At 37.9% G+C, this 13872-nt stretch overlaps 1 protein-coding gene across 1 annotated transcript in view; it reads right to left on the bottom strand.

Moving 5' to 3' along the window:
- Positions 1–13872, bottom strand: part of TENM3 (teneurin transmembrane protein 3) — a 2204264-nt gene that overhangs the window by 135047 nt on the left and 2055345 nt on the right. Inside the window, exon 20 of the mRNA XM_039540233.1 lies at positions 5855–5977. Within this exon, the coding sequence (XP_039396167.1) occupies positions 5855–5977 (123 nt within the window). The remainder of the gene's footprint in view (positions 1–5854; positions 5978–13872) is intronic.

The following is a 13872-nucleotide window of genomic DNA, read 5'->3' as shown; positions in this document are numbered from 1 at the left end:
TTTTTCTGAGGAAAGGATGAGATCTGGCTCACAAGACCAACCATGTGAAAGCATAGTACAGGTAAGGCATGAAGGGAGAAACAGGGGAAGTTTCCCACCACTTGGAACCAGGAAGGTAGAGGTTGACAAAGCCAACAGAAAGAGTGATGGAGACAGGGCTGATGCTGGAAGAACTTGACCTATGGCTAAAGAACCGAGTGGTGTGAGAAGTCATAGACTGACTTGCTAGTGTCCATGAACTGAATACCAATATACCTGTTTGGCATTGATATGACACAGCATAGAGGGATCTGATGCTGAAGTGCATAAACTTTCAGCCAAAGCACTTGATATCAAAATAGCCAGTACCGGACTTTAGAAGTTCAAAGGAGATGTTACTGAGGCACACAACAACAGCTCAGCACTAGACACTAAAGCTCTGAGTACAGAAGCATGGTAGACACCAGAGACCAAAGAGGCCCTTGACACCAGATGCAAAAGCAGAAATGGCAACTCATTGGCCGTTGTATCAAGAATTTGTGTGTGTCAACAATGAATAGAGATTGCTCCTGAATTAAGGAGATGTTGAAGCACTATCAAAAGGTGTAGAACAAGGACTTACATAGCTATGTTTCAGTGGTGGTGATGTCACTGAAAATGTTTAACTTGCAGGATGATCAAACCAATTGATGTTCTGTTTTTCAACTTTAAGAGACTGTGGAACATCTGATCTTAAAGAATCCAGATATACCTATTTATACACTAATGAGGCCAAGTATGAACCCTCTCTATCCTTCTACTTAGCAATTTTTGACAACACACACATCCTACTCCAGCACATTTAACTGCTTGGTTCCTACCACTTCCTCCAACTTTAGGCATGTTGAGTCTTATAAATTCACACACTGATGTCTGGTAATCACTAAATAATAAGCACTTATTTGCAGAACTGATCAGCAACTTTCACAATGACTACATTGAGAATATCAACAATCTCCTGTGAAGACTGAAATATAAGATGAGCTAGCAAGCTTTTTACAGACCCACTTTATTAGATGTCCTGCCCACCCTTTCTGAAGTTTCCACATTTTAGCAAACCAATTCCATCTAGCAGATAACTCCACCCATTTACTCCACCAAAAAATAGGAATCAATTGCACCCACTAGCCACATCCCTCTCACTCCACACTAACCAAATCCCTCTCTCAATCATTATTGACTCTACTCACTTCCCTCCCCAGGAATAGGGCTTCTATATGATTCTCTGAATTTCCTATTGTTTCTTAATAGGCATAGGAAGAGTCTTGATGTAACATTTTAAAATAGATGAAGTTATCATCTGCAGATGGAGATTAGACCGTAATGTCTCATTTCAAAATATTTAAAATATACGTCATGTTCTTTTATATAATTCAGAGTGACAGAAATTCAGAATATGTAAACACCTGAAAATACCTGGAAATTCTTCTCTTCCAGTCTCCCCCAATTCCATCCCCACCCCAAAACAAAACAAAACAAAACAAGAAGCAAAATGAATAAAAATTCAGAAAGAACACTTCTCCCAGGAAAAGCTATTTTTTCTCCATAACCTATTATCTACAGCTATTTATATAGACATATATAGGCACCTTAAACAGAATACTACAAACCAAAATATTGGTAAACTCTATTTCTAATTCTTAAGATTATGTTGTACAAAAATCTCAACTAAATAAATATTTAGTAGGCTCTACTAAGTATTTACACAAGAAAAATGAATCACATGTATTGTCAGACTACTTTCCAAATTTACATAATTCAAAAAATACTATTAGAATATTTACCAAATACCTAACACCTTGTTTAATCTAGGAAAGAATTGCTTAAAATATATGTCCACAATGCAGAATAAAATGAACCAAAACATTAGAGACTAATAGTGACTGTTGTGGAGTGTAACTGATAATATAATTCCAAGTCTTTCATAGGCAACACTAATTAGAATACTGGGAAGCAAAGTTAGATTTATAACCAATCAATAGCACATCTTCCAGTTCCGTGGCTTAACCTTGGATTCATACCACCTACTAGGAGGCGTCTGATATGACACTGTACAGCCTTCTACAGATAACCACATGTCATAACTTAACGCTGCTGGTAAACTCCACAGACATCACACCCAAGTGAAATCAAAACTGTCCTTGCAAATGTACCTTTCTGGAAAAATCAATATAGCATCTAATTAAGAAACTATTACATTTCATTAACATAAAGTACTGTAAACAATACCAATAAAAGCTCAATATAGATGCATGCCAGTTACAGTAACTATAACATATTTTAATTCACATATAATTTTTTAGCTGATTTCAAATTTTCTAATACCCTGATGTATATAACTTTAAATATGATTTCTGAAGGGAAATGGTACATTAAGAGAAATGAGCTGAAATTAAAAAAAATGCATTTTCTTCATTTTATAATCAAGAAAGCAGAAACAATTTCAAGTTATTTTTGCTTTGTGTAGTTTTCTATTACATATATAAAATGATGCCCACCAGCATATGGTAAGGAACGTGCCCAATTCTTACAGCAAAACAATTAAAGCTAGGACTCCTATATTGCATGCTCAGCTCTGACAATTACTGTGTTACATAACCTCTCTATGTCTTCTTTCACCTATATGTCAAATTAATATCGTATCTACCTTCCTCACATGTATCTTTGTGCAGGACTGTGAATTGTTTGTAATGCACCTTGAAGTTCTTAAATAAAATTAAACAAGTTCATTTAAAAACCCTACTCCTGTGTCATTTGGAATCTTCATTTTTATGCCACCTAATGCAGTACCACATGGTGCCTGGGTGAGTGAGTGGTATGTTGCCTATATTTCATCAGTAATATACGGAAAGTCACCTGAAAAAGCTTTTAGAAAAGACTGTTCATAGAATCCAGTCTTGTTTGACAAAATTTAAGGACGATTTAATATGTTTTTATTGTTGGCTAATAACTAGATCTGATTTCTACATGAACAATAGTCAAATTTATTTTGGAGGTGAGAAAGTGGCATTTTACAGATTAAGTTCTGCTAACCTGCAGTGTCTATACCTTTGACTGGTGAGATAATAGTTAGCAGTTACACCACTAAGGGCCGTGCTGTCCTCCTGACCTAAGCAGAAACAGGACTGATTAGATAAAAGCCCTCCAAGGAAAACTCATGTGCCATAAGAAATAGAACTGCAAATTCAGTAGGAGGCCCTCTTGCCTCTGAAGCAGAGCTTCAGCATGTAATTAAGGCAGTGGTTCTCAATTGATGGCTGGCCCAGACCTGGACCCCGGAGCTTCCAGGGTTGGGCAGCTGCCCCAACCCCCACCATGCAGGGTGGGCTGGCAGCCCAGATCGGGACCCCAGAGCCAAGCGGCTACCCTAGACTCTGTGGGGTTGGGCGGCTGCCCCAGACCCCAGAGCTCGTGGGGCTGGGCAGCTGCCCTGGAACCCACTATGTGGGGCGGCCGACTACCCCAGACCCCCACTATGCAGGGCGGGCTGGGCCAGTTGCTCACACTGGACCCCTGCCGCATGGCTGTCCCGGACCCCATGGGGCTGGTCAGCTGCCCCGGACCCCGCCATGCGGGGTAGGGTGGCTGCCCCTGTCACTAGCACTTGCGGAGCTAATTGGCCCATGTGTTGAGAACTGCTGCATTAGGGAATGCTGTACTGTGGGATATGTAGCTTTTTGGGTGATTAGCAAATCTAAGGCACTGACCATTTGTTCACTAAATATAATGGCAATTTTCAAGAGTGAGTATGTTAGCCCTGGTGCCCTGGCTAAATTCCATACTCAGTAATTATATTCCACCTACTTAATATTCCCTTAAAATGGACACTGTATTGTCTTTCTTTCATGTAGTGTTGATGTATGCTGTTAAATGACTATTGCCTTCCCATCTACAGGTGGTATTTCAGTAGTGGATGAAGCAAAGCTATACTGAATTTATAGGATTTGGGGATCTCTAGAAGTTAGAAAAATATGAGTCACTATAATCTGATAGCTCATGCAACTCCCTATTATCTCTAAAGGAAAGGAGTTGTGCTCGAAGTCTTTAATTATGCCAAAAAATGCAAATGACAATGGTGTCAATGAGAAAAATGTTTTATATAAAAAAGAGCATTGGCTAGTCCCAGCTGAAGAATGCAGCAGTAGAAACCATTGCCATAGCATATATATTCATTAACAATACAATACTTTCTTTCTATTCCTTGTAACAAGTAAGAAGCCATCCATATAAGGACAGAGATAATGGATACTAAATACAAGTCAAAGACACTAGACAAAAAGAAAGGAGAAAAGAAAGAAGCACAGTGAGCCCTACTAGATAAGCTTCACAAGTCTAAAGGATGACAGAAAGAGGGAACTGAGCTATGTCACTTCTATAATTTGGAGTTGTGATTTCTTGAAAAAGTTTCAGGATGGCAAATGCCAGCAAAGACTTCCTCCTCCTCAGTGATGAGGAGATCAGCTGCACCTTGTGAAGGGGAAAATGGATTTTTTTTTTTGGTAATAAAGCAAACACCATTGAAATCAAGTTTTCCATTCAAAATAGGATTGCCAACCCTACAGGACTGGCCTGGAGTCTCCAGGAATTGATCTTTAATTAAAGATTATGTCATGTGAAGAAACCTCCAGGAATACGTTCAACCAAAACTGGCAACCCTAATTCAAAAACTACTGATTTTAAAGCCTCTGTTAGCAAAAGGTGTGCAGACTTTTAAAAGTTTAGAGACTCTTAAAGGGCAACATGAAAAAAAAAGACTGATAAAATATAATATCTTTATGTGGTTTGTATTTTAAAAGCTCCCACAACAAAATTAATATAGTAGTTTGACATTATATATTAGCTGATTGAGGAAGACTCAATAACATACCCTAGATGCATTAGGGAAACAGAAGAATGTACCACACATGAGTTACTAAATTTCAGCCAGAAGTAAAAATAAAACCTGAATTATATAGAGGGGAAAAATTAGGTTGTTGATAGCAAGGTCATCACACCATTTGCAGCGCACACATTAATGTATTCACTCTTGCCAAGCTGTCCCTTACACGGAAATTACCACACAGAGGAGGATTAAAAAAATCAGCAAGTTCCTCCTCACAGAGTTTTGTCTACATTTGCTCAGGAGTACAGTTTGCTTCCCTGCAGAACAAAGAGGGGTTTTGGTCTTGAAACTATCCAGATCTAATGGAGACCATCAAGACTAGAGCCAGTATATGGAAGGCCTATTCCTCTGGACTAGCTCCTCCAGTCATCTCCGGCTCCCTGACATTGTGGCTCTAACAGCAGCCATGGTTCCAGAGAATCCCCATCTACCTACAATCAGAGCTCCCCTAAGCAGGGCTTCCAAACTTTGGCGGGGGAATGCAGGTAACTTAGTACTGACAGGACTACATTAATTTATCTAAAAGAGATCCAAAGCGCTGATGGGATGCAATGATATCTCCACATCTCTTACATTCAACCCTATTGAAATTCCTTTTCTTCTCTAGCTGCACAGGCCAAACTCTGCAAGCCCACAGGTTTAGCCTATGAGAACTGCCAGTAGGGTGGCACTGCCCCTTTCTACATCTGTAGGTCAGGATCCACTGGATCCCATTACCTCCATCCATGTGGTGGGAGAGATGATGTGGTCCATTACAATCTGAATAAAACTTTAATTGTTTACCTCTACTGTACAATATTTTTAATACTGCGTTTTTTTAAATGGCTTTATAATTTCATTAGCTCTACATGATTATGGTGGAAAAAGATTAGGAGGAAGTGATGTAAGTAGAATACAAGTTCAAGGAAAGGAAATGTTACCAAAGAAACGGAATAAAGTTAGTGTCTCACTTACCATTTTCGCCAGTAGGTAACGATACAGTGTTTGTTGGCATGGTATCAGAATTCACCTTTCCATTCTCAAATGTGTCATTTTCAGTCTGTTGTAACTGCCAGTTGAGGCCAAAGAGATGCATTGCTGGTGATAAAGAACACATACTTTTTAAGGAGTTTGGTGTTCTTAACTGCAGTGTCAAGTGATAACAACTCACTTTAATAATGACATTTCCATGTATTTATGACAATAGCAAGTTGTGTATTAAAATATACAATAGGAACAAGCATTTACAGTCTAATTATTCAACTACAGTTTATGCTGTAGCACAAAGCAATTACTTGTGGGAATATGTTGCTAATTTGGCGTTAGGGAGTGTGAGAAACTGACATGCAAGTTTCTAGAATGAGGCTAGTTTTTATTTGCTGGTAGGCAGTAAACAAAATAATAAGTTAAAAAATAAAACAAAATAACAATTACCCTATAAAGTCACAGCTATGCTTGTTTGTACCTTGTTAACCAATTAGCAATTGCTTAATTGCTTAACCTTAATTATATATAAAAGCATGCTAAAAAAATAAATAACTTAGCTGCCAATCACACAAATTGTTAAGCTTTGTTCATATACGCCTGCAATGCAACAATTACTGTATGTGCAGTTTAGCAATATAGCAGTATCAGTGAATGCAACTGGCAATAAGCTCCATTAAGGAACAATACTGTGCCTCTGTGTCTCACACTCAATCTAATTGCACACTTTATGCTCTCGCACTCTCATCCTGACTCTTGCACTGTCAACAGATAAAAGACAAAAGTCTGTGCCCCTTCTCCTTTCCATCTCTAAATCTTCAGTACAGAGAAATCACTTCATTTTAAATTTAGGCTGCCCAAATGAGTTCCTAAAATAAATAATTCTGTTCTGAACAGCCAAGCAGGAGGAACCAAAGATAACAAGCAGCAGAGAGGAAGCATGGTCCAGACGTTAGGGCACTAGCTTGGGGACTCACGCTATCTGTGTTCACTTCCCTGATCTGTCACAGATTTCCTGTGCGACCTTGGGAAAGTCACTTAGTCTGTCCCCACCTCCATCTATAAAATAGGGCTATAGTATTTCCCTATCTCAGCAGGATGGGATAAGGTTAAATATTGTGAGGTGCTTAGCTACTATAGTAATGAAGGCCATATAGCCGGGGTAGGCAACCTATGGCTCGTGTGCCGAAGGCGGCACACAAGCTGATTTTCAGTGGCACTCACACTGCCCAGGTCCTGGCCACCGGTCTGGGAGGCTCTGCATTTTAATTTAATTTTAAATGAAGCTTCTTAAACATTTTGAAACCTTATTTACTTTACATACAACAATAGTTTAGTTATATATTACAGACTTATAGAAAGAGACCTTCAAAAAACGTTAAAATGTATTACTGGCATGCGAAACCTTAAATTAGAGTGAATAAATGAAGACTCGGCACACCACTTCTGAAAGGTTGCCAACCCTGCCATATAGTATTTGAGACAGTACATTGGAGGTACTCCATTCTCTCCTCCCCCCCCTTTTTTTTTTGTAAAAATTGCAAGAACATAAGAACGGCCATAATGGGTAAGACCAAAGGTCCATCTAGCCCAGTATCCTGCCAGGTGCCCCAGAGGAAATGAACAGAACAGGTAATCATCAAGTGATCCAACCCCTGTCACCCATTCCCACCTTCTGGCAAACAGAGGCTAGGGACACCATCCTTGCCCATTCTGGTTAATAGTCATTGATGGACCTAATCGCCATGAATTTATCTAGTTCTTTTTTTGAACCCTGTTACAGTCCTGGCTTTCACAACATCCTCTGGCAAGGCGTTCCACAGGTTGACTGTGCATTGTGTGAAAAAAATACTTCCTTTTGTTTGTTTTAAACCTGCTGCCTATTAATTTCATTTGGTGACTTCTAATTCCTGTGTTATGAGAAGGAGTAAATAACAGTTCCTTATTTACTTTCTCCACACCAGTCATGATTTATAGACCTCTATCATATCCCCCTTAGTCGTCTTTTTTCCAAGATCAAGTTAAGTTAAACTGAATAACTATTTACAGAGTAATTAGTACAGATTTATCTCTGGTATCATTGGACATTATTAATTAATCCCATTGTATAGAACTTCAAAGCAGAAAACTAATTTACACTAAAATTATTTTAATGTCATGTGAAATATTCTCAAGCTTCTTAATATTTATGGTTTCTTTTTTCCCCAATCTTCCACACCATCCAAGCCTGATTTTATTTTCAGCACTGTACACTAGCTTTGTAGCCCATAGTTTTGCAGCAGATGTTATCTATAAAGCACTATTCCCAGAGCAGAGATTGTCAATGATGCTGGTGCACAAAAGTGTTTTTGTAAAATACATTGTAATAATGTAGGTTTAATTTTTTAAAAAACTATTAATATAAAAATATTAAAAAGCTAAATCATTAGGTCTCATTCCTTCTCTTCTTCTTCTCTCTCTCTCTCTCTCTCTCTCACGTCATTGTTACAGTCAATCTCATTTATCACTTCTGCACTTAGGGCACGGAACTTCATCCCATTTGGTTCAAGTTTTTGATTCCTCAATCTGTCTGTACTGACCCTGGGCCTGATCATGAAGTCCTTACTCAAGATAAGGCCCTCTGTAGGATTACACCCTCCATCAGTGCCTTGTGTGTAAAAAAAAAAAAAAAAAAAAGCTTTTATTACTGAATGTTCCAAAGATTAAAGTCCTCCCTCCGGATAAAATATTCTCTTTGTTCCAAGTCTGACTCCGCTATCACTCTCCTTTCTCAGACCTTAAATTGGCTGTTGAGGCCTGAAATCGTAGTAATCCTTGATACTCAAACCTTACTTCTTCTTTCTCTTCCACCTCCCTTTTGTCTATAAATGTGCCTATCATCTTTGCTGAAAATTGCCAGAATTGGCCCTTATTTTGACCCTGAGCTGAAATTCTTCATTATATCTTAACTATGGTTCCTATTTGATTCTTGCACCTCTTTTAAATATAGTCTTGCTAAATCCCTAGGGCCAATTATTTTGGCAGTTATCCTTGTTCATTTCACTGGCTTCAATGGGGTTAAAGTAGCGTAAACAGAACATAATTTAAAGGGGGATCTAAAATACTTCATGATCCAAAATGCTCCAACTAGACTACTCCACTTCTCCAGTTAATAGGACTAAATCATCTCCAACCTCTGCCACCTTTACTGGCTTCTTGTCATTCTCTGAATCTGTTTTCTGTTTGGAGAAGAGAGTATAATTTAGTATGGGCTAGGATATAATATTACAATCTGCCCTGAGTAAGAAGCAGTGCATAGATGCTTCAGTTTCTCTGATCCACCTCACCACTCTGTTCCAATTTAAGCTGATTGCACCCCTTGCATCTCCACAATGAAAATCTTAGCACTTTCCCTTATCCAACTGGAACTCTCTCCCTTCCCCATAACAATTAAAGAGGTGATTAAGTTCTGAGGTGAAACAGACCTTTTCTGAGGAACATAAAGGGGATGCAAAATCAAGATTGTAATAGAAAGCTAGTCATCCATCTCTCCACATAGCAAATTTGGGGTTTGATTGGTTTGTCCCGGGGTTCATACGGGTGGAAACAGGAAAGGTACAGGAGACTGATAGCAGGTTACTAATATAATTTATCAGCCACTGGGATCCTAGAACTTCAGAGATTTAAAACTCAGTAGGATTTACTGGCAAGCAACTAAAAGGAAAACAAAGTTTGTACTGAGACACCAGTGTATGTAAAATGAATAGATAAAGCTATCGAGTGACTGTGGGGGAGGGGTACATTACAGTTGCCAAAGGTTGGAAATTGGTATGTTTTGGGAAGATATATTCATTCTTTATGGGAACGATCTGTGCATATGCAGTAAACAGACAGGAAACCAGAGAGATGTATTCACTCCTCAGGACAAAAATTCCAAAGGGCCTCAATCCTTTTTCTATGTGTACGCATGCATCTTTGGTCACACATTTTTATTTATTTATTTCCGAAGCACTATAATTTGTGTACTCAAGTGATAGAATATACATATGCAAAATCCACTGGGACAAACTAGGTTTTTGTATGTAAAGTCTATCAACTGTGCATGCAAGTGACACTGCTCAAAAAATGCATGTGAAAAGTGCTGAACTTGCAAAGTTGCTTGCACATAAACCAAGGCTAGATTTAAAAATGTTGGCCCGGCAACAACAGAAAGTGAAATAGGCAGCTAGAACTCTGATCAATGTCTGGAGCGGAGATCTCTGAAGAAAACCCCAAATGCTGTTGAAAGTAGCAGCAGTAATTCAATGGGTGGCACTTTCACTATGGTACTGGTAATGAACCAATTCTCCAGTATTGGGTTAGAAAGCACTTTGCTGTTGGAGGTGATGTCTTTCAGATGAGAGGGCTGTCTACAGGTCCAAGGCTCAATGGAGGATGAGAGGGTGGGAAGTGAGCAGCATGGGGTAGGAGTCAGTGAGCATACTGTTCCCCCAACCTGTCCCTGGGATGACCAGGGAGGAAAAAGTAATACCGCCTGGGTAGTGGGAGAACACTGGAAACCTAGAAATGGTGGCTCTGTGGTCTCCTGGGAACAATTTTATGGCATGTTCTGAAAGGGGAAGTGACTAAATGAGGTGGTGAAATGTGGCCAGAGGAACCTAATAGTTCCTTGCCTCTCCCATGAGTTTTACTTCTGCAGATCTGCTGTATGATAAAATTCCACTTTTCAGTATTGAACTTTATCATCACTGACTGCTATTGCTGTATATATCTGGGTGATTGCAAGTTGAGGTGTATAAATTGCTTTCCTAGAATTAAATGGTATATATATATATATATATATATATATACACACACACACACACACACACACACACACACATACACACTCACAAACACCTGTGTAAAAGAAAAAAAAGACTTTATATTTTCAAACCAATGTGAAAAGATTAAAATGCACCCCAAGTAAATTGCAATTACTACTCAGTGTTGCTGAGGCATTATTTTCCATTAATCTCCCTGTTGACAATGTATTTTAAAATGAAACATTTGAAAACTGAAGTTTAAAAAAAATTATTTACCATGTGTTTTTCCTGCAGCTACAACTAGAATTTGAACCTTTTTAAGGACCTAGAGTGGGCTGGATATAGTTCCGCTCGAAAATTACTTTAGCTCTGCAGCATATAGCTCCCAGTTTGGCAAGAGACGGGGTGAAATAAACCCCTTCATTTACAATCTGATTTGCATTCATTTGCTGTCCACAAAAAATATGCTTTTCAGATGTATACTTTATTGTAGATCAAGAAAATAGTTAATTAAAAATAAGTGAAATTATCAAAGCAGAAGTTCTTCATATGTTATTGTCTTTTCTCTAGTCATCACAAAGCCAGTTTTGGATGTGTAAAATCCAAGCAAGTTGATGGAGCAGTTTATGCTGTTTGGCCTCATCTGAAGGTAGCCAATAAGATGCATACTTTTTTTTTTTTTTTTTTAAAGAGTGGCTGAACCTTTACTTCTAAAAGCTGTACATTTATAAATGGAATTTCATTGCATGATCACATGGAAACTTGCCAACATCTACTGAGATCTCTCCATATAATAGTTGGAAACGTTGTGATCTCTATCCTTACATTTTTGAATGGATTTGACCCATCCATTAACTTTGCAGTTTTATCTGTGAAAAAAATCTAATCTTGATCCCATATTTTCCATTTTCTGTAAAACGTGTTCATAAAACAATCTGTGCAAAACACATCACAAAGGATATTGCTTAGAGAGAATGTGGCAACAAAGATATGTCAGGCAGATTTTATGGATGAGATTTCTGTGTTTTGGCCTCTAACCAGACATGATTATACGATATTTTTACACACTCTATATTTTTTATTTCCACAGTTATTATGGATGGATGATAGTCTCTGTATTTTTTTCTTGTTGTTCACTAAAAATGGAATGCACAATGTGTATTTCTCAAAAAATACACATATGGCTGATGTTACATTTTATTTTACAGGTCAACTATTTTTCTGCAATAACAATGATCATCTTATCAACAGTCAATAGCATTAGAATCAAGGTTAGACTGCAACCCTAGGTTTCCAATAACCAGGCCTAAAGAACATTACTCAGTAGACAATTACAGTGAATTTATCTGATATTCATCCTGTTTTCAGATTTGTGCCTTTATTCTAAATACTCCAATATTACCCAGGATTCTCCATTGAGTAATACTCTTTAAGATTATATGTTCAGGCCCTGGAATTTCACTGAACGTTGATTATTTACACTTGTGATGAATGAACCTTAGAAAGTATAGAGTTTCACTTCAGTTAAGCCAGCCTCGCAAAATTATATTTGCCCTCAAATGAATACTTTATTTATATTGATTTTAATTACAATTATTACTGTTATTTTACAGAAGATGAAAAATGATGTCATTTGTTTTCGTCATTGTGTTAAGGGAGGGATAAGTATATTAGTATATTTGGCAAATGTTCATAACAATTTTTACAAGGCTGAGTTAACTGTTGGTTGCTTACTTACACAATTTTTCAGCTCTCCCTGTTCACTCCTCTCTCAACCTTTTACTCCTTCCTCCAGAATGATCTTCCTCCCTTCCCTTGGACCCCTGACAACTCTCGTCTTGGGCAAGGATGAGGCTCACGTTCATTCTTATCTTTTTTTATGCCATTTCTCCCAACTCTATTAAAAATCTTTTCCAAAGCCACATCAATCATTGTAGTGCTCACAAAAAGCAATCTGTTTACACTGCCATTATATTGTCTGAGCATCTATTGGATATGTCTCATTTATGTGAGTGCATCACAAAAAGAGTGCACATTTGGCCTTTTATGGTTTAAGAGCTTTAAGGTTTAAACTTCAAAAAATTCTTAAGGAATAGCAAAACTTCAAATTTAAGTATTTAGGCTATAAGAATAATAATGAAATGATTCAGTACATTGAAAGGTACTATAGGATCAGCTGACAAACTACTTGCATGTTGATGGCAGAGAAATGTGCAGTCTGTGAAAAGATTTAAGAAACCAAACAGAAGAGAGTCAAATAAAGGTCAAATTAATATAATGTTCAAATGACACTCTGAGCTGGTGTTTTACAGTTTATAGTGAAACCCTTGTGCTGTGTATTTCAATCTCATGAATGGGTAAAACACATCAAAAGCTTTTATGTTCCATATTAAGAGTGACAGAATTTTATAGCAAACATGCAATAAGGATAAATGTAATAAGCTTTAATAAAGATGATAATAAGGTTTGATACGAATTTTTGGAATGTCACCAGCTCAGGAATGTAAGATGAAAGCATCTGCATGTAAAGATTGTAGTTTGTTATTTGGACCCCCACAGGGCTAAACTGTGATTAGAATTACATATTTTTCCATAAATTAGCATTTGTTTTGAATTTCCTGCTGAGTTCACATGCAAGTTGATTGAATGTGCAAGTCAATATATAGGTTTTCTAATCCATTGCTGTTTGTTACATTTTATGCTATTACAACCACCTACATGTAGATCAAATGTTGGTCACTGGGGTCCATATAAAATAACCTGTGGCCCCTTTGGAAAGATTTTCAAAGCGTTATCCCTATGCTAGATAATTATCACTTACCTATTCTCAATGCATGTTTGCTTCGATACATAACAAGTCAAACACTTGACTCAGACTTGCACACAAAACCACACAGTTTGTTTAATAACACATATAATGCTATTTGCAGTGTTGTTATAGCGATGTTGGTCCCAGGATATTAGAGAGACAAGGTGAGTGAGGCAATATCTTTTATTGGAACAACTTATGTCGGTGAAAGAGATACATTTCCAAGGTACACTCAGCTGAAGAAGAGCTCTGAGTAGCTTGAAAACATGTCTCTCTCACCAACAGAAGTTGGTCAGTAAAAGATATTACCTCATCCACATTGTCTCTGTTAATACAGTGCTATGGCAGAGACATTGGGTCTCCCTACCCAAGGAGCAGCACATAGCTTCATCTCTTTGCCCTCAAACATCCTCCAA

This window comes from Mauremys reevesii, linkage group 5 (assembly GCF_016161935.1).
Source record: "Mauremys reevesii isolate NIE-2019 linkage group 5, ASM1616193v1, whole genome shotgun sequence".
Taxonomy (NCBI): domain Eukaryota; kingdom Metazoa; phylum Chordata; order Testudines; family Geoemydidae; genus Mauremys; species Mauremys reevesii.
The sequence above is the reverse complement of the archived record's forward strand: the minus strand, read 5'-3'. Positions and strand labels throughout refer to the sequence as shown.